The 8,705-nt window shown below is 31.9% G+C and overlaps 1 protein-coding gene across 1 annotated transcript in view; it reads left to right on the top strand.

Moving 5' to 3' along the window:
• DENND1B (DENN domain containing 1B) overlaps positions 1-8,705 on the top strand; it is a 219,873-nt gene that overhangs the window by 52,662 nt on the left and 158,506 nt on the right. Inside the window, exon 5 of the mRNA XM_017864615.1 lies at positions 3,296-3,365. Coding sequence (XP_017720104.1) covers positions 3,296-3,365 — 70 coding nt within the window. The remainder of the gene's footprint in view (positions 1-3,295; positions 3,366-8,705) is intronic.

The following is an 8,705-nucleotide window of genomic DNA, read 5'->3' as shown; positions in this document are numbered from 1 at the left end:
TTATAGTAGACCAGGAAAGAAAATTCAGGTTACCAAAGGCCTCACTTTATTTAAATAAGGTGAAAATGGTAATGTAAGCATTAATAGGTAGACATGCAGCCACCTACAATCAATACATTTGGCTTTATTTAAAACTCCTTGAGTTGGATAGAAACAGACCAGCACATTTTTTGAATAGATTAGGTCTCATCTTATCTGAATTTTTAGGTCGGAACTACATGACACATTCAAATTGTCTGGAAATAGCAATTTCTTCAGGCTGTTAAAAGTTGAAATGTGAGTTTGAAATGACTACAGTTGAGAGCAATTGTGCTCTAAGGATTATGTGTCCTGGTAGAAGATTTGGCGTGAAAACTATTTCTTTGAGTTATCGTGAATGCAGAAACTGTGGTGTACTGATTTTCATTATATTTAGTTAGTAATATAACAGTATTAGTAATTTTTAAGGGTTTTATTTGTAAGTGGAAGATATACATAGTGAAGTAGCCATCTAAGCACTGGAGCTTGAAGAATTAAGTAATTTAAATAGGAAAATTGAGATTACCAATAGTAATTTCTCATGTTCAGATTCCCCAAAAGCTGTCACAGATGTGTCACACACCTGTCCAGATTTTACCAGGCTTCCAGGCAAAGTTGTCAATATGCTTATTGTAAACACCCTGTTCTAGCATCTCCCTCCTAGAGCCTCTGTCCTGTTTCAGTCTGAACTGGTTGCTCTCGAGGCCTTAGCACAACTGTTCTTCCTAAGTCTTAGATTTCTTGCCTCCTACATCTGTGTATTCCTTCTTTTTCATCTCCTTTATTTTGTTTTAGCCATCCTTTAGGATGTCTTAGGAGGTGAAGTTTTGAGTCCTTGCCTGACTGAAAATGCTGTTAATCTGTCCTCACACTTTATTGATAGTTTGTCTGGACATAGAAGTCTTGAGTGCAAAGAATTTAACCTCTGTATTTTGAAGGCATTATCTTTTAAGTTTCATTATTGCTGTTGAGAGGTTTGATGACATTTTTGAACTTGATCCCTTTGTTTGTTACTTGTTTTGTCTGTTTGGAAACTCTTAGACACTCTTCTATCCCTTGTTTTGGAATTTCACATTGATACTCTGGTTTGGAACATTCTTTGTGCTGTTCATTCACTCATTCTTTCAGTCTGGAGACTCATGTCTGAAGTTCTGGGAAAATTTCCAGTAATTCTTTAAAAGAAACTTTCATTCATTTATTTCCCCTATTTTTTCTTTATGGAATGACTATAGCTACATGATAGTTGAGACTGATGGACTGATAGTGTAATGTTTTTTCTCTTATTATCTTTTTTATTATGAGCATAAATTATTATTATTTATTGTACTTGAATTTCTGGGATATATGTGCAGAACGTACAGGTTTGTTACATTGGTATACACTTGCCATGGTGGTTTGCTGCTACAAAGAGAATAAAATACCTAGGAATACAACTTACAAGGTTTGTTTATCTTTCTGTTCTAGTTTCTGGGAGATTTTTTGGAGTTATCATCTAAACTTTCTGTTGACTTTAATTTTTTTCAGACTTAGAATTTCTTAAAGCTCTTTCTTCCTATCTAAAATTTTCTATTTTTACTTTTTAGAAAAGTTTAGTATCGTCTAATAGCCTCCTGCTCTTAATTCAGCTCTAAGGATATTAAATATAAGTTTTGGAGTTCTCTTCAGCTGTTTGTATTGTCTATGTTTTCTTGTAGTTCTTTTTATGTTGTTCAATATAAACATCATTTTATATTTGTGTTTCCTCAAATATCTGGTGGTTGGCTATTAATTTGTATTCAAAAGGAAGGTATTAAACTGAATTGGAAACATTGCATGTGGGTTTCATTCCAAGAAAACAGGACTTCGAAGGGCTTTTTTCTTTGAGATACTGTTAAATCAGTGTTTCAGAACTCTGTGGGGAGCACTTCTGCTGGTCCTTTTCCTTTCTAATGGCATTTAGGTTTTGGTTTCCTTTCTTCTGCTATTAGTTATCTGTTTGTTTACCCTATTTACAAAGTCATCCACCTGCGTTGCTGTTGTTTTTTCCTCCATTTTGCTTGTTTTCATTAATATATACCCTTTCTATTCATTTATTGTCATTTTGGTGTTATTTCCAGAGGACACAGAGATAAATACATACTGGTTAAATCAATGTGTTAGATTTAACCAGAGTTGGGTAGATATTTTAAAGTATCACGTGAATTTTCAAGTCATTACTTAGTATTTATAATTATCATTTTAAATAACTCTATAATTTTCTGCTGAGTAAAGATACTGTAGTTTACCTAACGTCCTCTTTTATTACTACTTTCAGTTTCTGATTCAAAAGGCATCATTCATAGTCACTAACAAATCAGACATTATATGAAAAAAATCCTGTTAGAATCCTGTTTTCTACGTTCTACTTACTGATTATTAAATTTTACATGTTATGTGTATGTACTGTTAATCTGTGTACAATTATGTAGTAAAAGCATCACAATATTTTCTCTTAAAAGTACCATGTTAATACTTTGAAGAAAAGTAATGAGTATTTGTCAATTGTTAATTAACAACAGTGTATTTTGTGATTTCCTCTTATTCTACATGAAAAGTGTACAGTTTAACATTAAAATCTTTAGACATTTAAAATATACTAATAGTTTAATTTTTAATAAGGAATGTAGATTTTGTTTTATATAAATGATTTTTAGATTTAATATTTAGCTATCATAAAAATTATATTTATCTAGTACAATGAATTAAATTTTGAATTATATTTGGTTTTGATATATAACAGTCATTTAAAATTTTTTGTAATTTTTAGAATAGTCTTTTTGATATTTGTATTGAGTTATTTTGAAATTTACCATCATTCTTAAACATCATTTCTGAGGAACTGAAAAACACATAGTTCCGTTGTATTATATACAGCAACATTTTAAAAGAAGGTATTTTTAATCTTTTGTTTTAAAAGTTTTTTAAAATTAGTTTTTATGTGATTTTTTTTAACAATGGTTAATTTTTATCCTATGCATGCTTTGATTGAATACCATGAAAATAATTTTAGATATTGCTGATATAAAATAGAAGTATGTAATGAACAACTTTTTAAATAGAACTCTGGATTCTGATTTGTTTTATGAAAACTAGTAATAAGTAACATGTAAAACTTCGCTGAAAAGTAAAGAAAATGGGTATAGTTCTTTTTTGACCTCCAGGATTAACCTGTTTGAATTAATATGAATTAAATGTTTATGTTGTCTGTTTTCTGATTCTGAATTTTATGTATATACATTTTAAAATAATTCTTTTACAGTTACCTTCCCTGGTTTGAAGTGTATTACAAGCTTCTAAATACTCTTGCAGATTACTTGGCTAAGGAACTGGTAAGCTATTTTTTCCCCATTTTTAAATTGTGGTAAAATATTTATAAAACAAAACTTACCATTTTAACCATTTTTAAGTGTAAAGTTTTGTGACATTAAGTACATTAATGCTGATCTGCAATCATCAATACAATACATCTTTTTTTCCTTGCCTATCTAAAACTCTGTCTGTACCCATTAAACAATATCTACTTATTCCTCCCCAACCCTCACCATCCGTGGCAACCACTGTTGTATCATCTGTATGAATTTGAATACCCTCTGTATCTCATATAAGTGGACTCACATAGTATTTGTCCTTATGTGCCAAGTTGACTGGCTTATTTCATTTAAGATAATGTCTTCAAGATTCATCTATGTTGTAGCATGTGTCAGATTTTTTTTCTTTTTGAGACTGAGTATGAATACACCACAGTTTGTTCATTCATTCTTCTGTCAGTGGTCACTAGGGGTGCTTCCTCTACTTTTTCACTATTGTGAATAATACAGCTATGAAAATGTTTGTACAAATAATGTTCCAGCCCTTGAATTCAATTCTTTTGGGTATATACCTAAAAGTGGAATTACTAGGTAGTATGGTAATTCTGCATTTAATTTTTTGAGGAATCATGAGAGCATTTTCCACAGTGGTCACACTATTTTGCATTCCCATCAGTAATGTACAAGGGTTCTGTTTTCCTCACAATCTTGCCAATACTTGTTCTTTTCTTTTCTTTTTTGTTTAATAGTGTCATAATATGTGTGCAAAGTGGTGTATTGTGGTTTTAATTTGCATCTCCTTAATGATTAGTAACACTGGACATTTACTTGCCATTTTTATATCTTCTTTGGAGAAGGTCTGTAATTGTGCAGACAGAAAATTACAACCCAGGGTAAATGCTCTGGGGACACAACAAGCATGACCTAAGTCAACCTGGAGAGTCAAGAAAAGTCTCTAGAGAAGTACTTGTTGGAAGTCTTCTGTCGCTGTGTCTCCAATAGCAAATAGGTATTGAGTCAAAAGTTGTAGAAGGTCTATTCAAGTCCTTTGCCCATTTTAAAATCATGTTGCATTTTTTGTTGATGAATTGTAGGAGTTCTTCATGTAGTCAAATATTCATTTCTTATTAGATAGATGATTTGCGAGTGTTCTATCCCAATCCATGTTTTGCCTGCCCTTTTGTTCTTTTGATAGTGTTATTTGATGCACAAAAGTTTTTAATTTTAGTGAAGTCCAATTTATCTACTTTTCTTTTGTTACCTGTGTTTTGGTGTCATATCCAAGAAATCTTTTCCAAATTCAGTGTTTCGAAGCTTTCTTCATATGTTTTCTTCTAAGAATTTTATAGTTTTAGCTCTCAATAAAAGTCTTTATGCTTTTTTTTCTTAAAAATAGAAATAAAAGCTGAAGTTTGCTTTTGAATGAACAAACTTCTCTGGGATAATGATTTAAAAAATTTTCCCTTAATCTTTGATTTAAAAGAAAATTTTTTTTTGGAGACAGAGTCTTGCTCTGTTGCCCAGAGCTGGAGCGTTGTGGTGCAATCATCAGTCACTGCAGCTTCAGTCTCCTAGGATCAAGCAATCCACTCACCTCAGTCTTCCAGTTAGCTGGAACTATGGGTGTGTGCCACCACAAATAGCTAATTTTTAAATTTTTTTGTGCAGATAGATTCTCACTATGTTGCTTAGGCTGGTCTCAAATTCTTGGCCTCAAGGGATCTTCCTGCCTCTGTTTCCCATCTACCAAGCGTGGCCATTCTTTGATGTTTTTAACAAGAGCTAATTTACTAAAATATTAGCTATGCTATTTGATACAATTTAATTGAAATAAAATATGTTTTTAAAATTCTTTGTAATTGTCTATTATCTATTAATTTTTGCATTTAGGGTGTACTTTCCATTCACTTGTTATCTGCTTAAATTCTTATATGGTACTCTGTCACTCCTGACATTGTGTTTTTCTTGATTTCCCTGACATTGTCTCATCTTCGTTTTACTTATATCCTCAGCTTCTCTCTTGGGCCTTTTTTCTCCATCTACACCTAAAATTTTAATGTTATTTATGTTATATTCTTGATTCTCTTTTCTCTAGATACTATTTATGGGTATTTCAGACACACTCTTTGTCTACATACCACTGTTTTCTGTTTAAGATGAACTTTCTGGAAGTTGATGTTATTCCACTGCTTACAATCGCTTCATAGTCTCCTCTTTTTCTTAGGATAAAATTTAAACTTGTTTGCGGCATGGCGTATAATAACTTTATGATCTGGCATCTGACCTTCTCTTTGGATTAATCTGCTCCCGCTCATCTGCTGCACATAATGTACTATCTAATTATTTTGAGCCACTTAAATTTCCCAGAACATAACTCTATACAGTTGTCTGTCAAGATTACAAACCACTCACTAATTGTTACTGGTAGAACACTTGTCTTTTAAGAGTTAATGTAACTATCTTTTGAAACAAACCTAATGTCAGCATAGGTACTTCTCTAGAGACTTTTCCTGACTCTCCAGGTTAAGTTAGGTGATACTTAATGTAGGTTTCCAGAGCATTTACACTGGGTTGTAACTCTGTGTCTGCACAATTAAAGTAATAATTGAGAGATGGAACTGTTCTATCTCTGTGTCTCCCATAGAAAAGAGATGTTGAGTCAAAAGGTGTAGAATAAGTAAAAATACGTTAGAAAGTTTCGAATATTCAGTTTTTGGATCTCCATTTTATAATTGTAGAAACTAATATCCAGCTATTGTGACTTTTTTGTTCACTGGATTCTGTATGCCAGGCTTTAAAGGCAATCATAGACAAAATTGTTCATGGAATTTTTAAAATAGGAATATAGTAAGACAGAATGTTATTTTCCTCACCCTAAATTTTTCCATAGGAAAAGCTTATTTTCATCTTTTCAGTATACAATCATTTGTTTCTTTACATCGTTTTAAAAGTTCCATTGACTGAATCTGGAGCAAAATATCCTCCTGGGCATAGTATTTTGAGTTTTTATTTAATTTTAAAAAATTATATAGCCTTGGTAGATACAGTTCAACTAAAATGGTATAGACATTTCTGTCTGCCCAGTATGGTGAAACAGGCACTATGTTAAGCATGGATACAGACTATATTTGAAAATAAGCTTGTAAGAATAAAATTAGAGGTTTTGATAAATCAGCTGAAATCCTTCATTTGCCTTAAGTGGTGGTGGTCCCAAATAAAGGTGAGTGTGGTCACCTTAGAATTAAAATCTTTATAAATGTTCCCAGGAAGCTTAATGCAGTATTGGTAATACAAATGTAACTGGACTTTTGGCAATGTGGTTTGAACCCTGAAATCCTGGATTTAAATTCTATTTTTTTTTTTTTTTTTTGAGACAGGGTCATCATGCTCTATCCCCCAGGCTGAAGTGCAGTGGTGCAATCTCATCTCACTGCAACCTCCACCTCCTGGGTTCAAGCGATTCTTCTGCCTCACTCTCCCAAGTAGCTGGGACTACAGGCATGCACCACCACGCCTGGCTGGTTTTTATATTTTTAGTAGAGACGGGGTTTCACTGTATTGGCCAGGCTGATCTCAAACTCCTGACCTCTTGATCCACCCACCTCGGCCCGCCAAAATGCTGAGGATTACAGGTGGGAGCCACCACTCCCGGCCTAAGTTTTATTTTCTAATACCCTTGTGACTTTGATTAAAGTACAGTGTTTATAAGTCAGATAATCAGTTCTGTCACTTGGAAAGTTAGGGAGGTATTATTTATATAAATAGGATTTTAATGTGTTATTAATAAATTAAGGTAGTCCTTTTACTCTTCTAAATTTGTCAACCAATTTTTTTATAACGTAATTGCCAGTTTTAATGTTTGTCAAAAGTCTAGTTGTTTATGTGTATGTGTTCGTGCATGTAAATATTTTTCTCTATGTATTTGATTGCTTAATTCTATGAAGTATATGTTAACGTCATTTTACAGTTGAATAATTTTATGTTGAAGCTGTACAGTCATTCACTTGCCTAAGAAAATAAAACTGGAAATACAACTATTTATTTTTTTGCAATCAAAAGTCAAAACCAGAATTCTGGTTAAATTATTCATGATAATTTCTTGTTCTTTGTTTTTGTGAATGTACATGTGGAATTCACATTAATTATATTAGTTGTCCAAATTTTGAATACTTTTCCTTTAGTAACTTTTAGTAACTCTTACTGATAGATTATTACTATCTCCATACTGTGTATCATTTTTTTTCCCTGATACCATCAGTAATACTGGAATACGTAAAAGAAAATAGCTATAAGCAAATTTATATAATTTTGGCTTTCTGAGAAGAGGAAATAGGGGAGGTTCCATTTGTGTTCCTTATTTGAGGAAGAAATATTACAAGTTTGTAGCATTAATTAAACTAGAAGTAAATCTGGAATTGTAGTACTTTTTTCTGTTCATTTCTAATTCACTGCCATGGGTTATTTAAATAACGTTTACAGTTCAAGTTATCCTTACCTGATCAATGTAAGAGAGTGCAACAGATTTTTAAAAACTAGTCTAAAAATTTTTGTACCTGTAGGAATTTTGTATAAACAGAGTATCAATATGTTCCACAATTTTCTATGGTACACCTCATTGTTTAACAGCCCAGGAGATAAATTGTTTATTTTGCAGTCCTTCTACAAGGTAATTCTAAGACATAACCATATGAGTCTCTTTTACAAAGGGGATTGGTATTATCTACAGTATTCTCTGATACATTTTGTTGTTTAAATGATCAAGAGATAAATTGTTTATGGCTTTTCATGTTATTCTGAAGAGTATTTCAAATAGGTAGTTTTGAATGAATACTTTTGAAAGTAGTTACAGAGATCTGATTTATTAAGTTTTGGTATAAATGGATAGACAAGGCATAAGAAAGATCGTGAGAAGTCTAAGTCTCATATCCAAACTTACCAAAATTGCTAACTTCTCTGAACAATTGCCTTTTCCTTTGATTTATTCTGTCCAACATGAAAATAGAGAATAAGGATAATTATGTCTATAAAATCTTTGTATATTTATTACTGGATTTGTAGTATGTGATGCAGAAAATTGAGGGTGCACATCAAGGCACATTATTATTATACAAATCCTATGAAGTACATCTGCTGTATGTTTTATTTAATCCCATTTATTGTGGATCAAGTAGTGACCAGTAGCAATGTAGAAAAGAAATATTTAGAATAACCTCTATATTCCATTTTAGTGCAATAATCTTACTTAAATTGTTTCTATTCCTTAAAAATTGCTTTGGGATTTTAAAATGAAAATGGAAAATGAGAGTACTCTGTGATCTGATATAAAGTTGTATTACTATTTTTATTCAATCCTGTTGTTCT

Source organism: Rhinopithecus bieti, unplaced genomic scaffold, assembly GCF_001698545.2.
Source record: "Rhinopithecus bieti isolate Rb0 unplaced genomic scaffold, ASM169854v2 scaffold_74548, whole genome shotgun sequence".
Lineage (NCBI taxonomy): Eukaryota > Metazoa > Chordata > Mammalia > Primates > Cercopithecidae > Rhinopithecus > Rhinopithecus bieti.
This window is presented reverse-complemented; position numbering and strand designations above follow the sequence as displayed.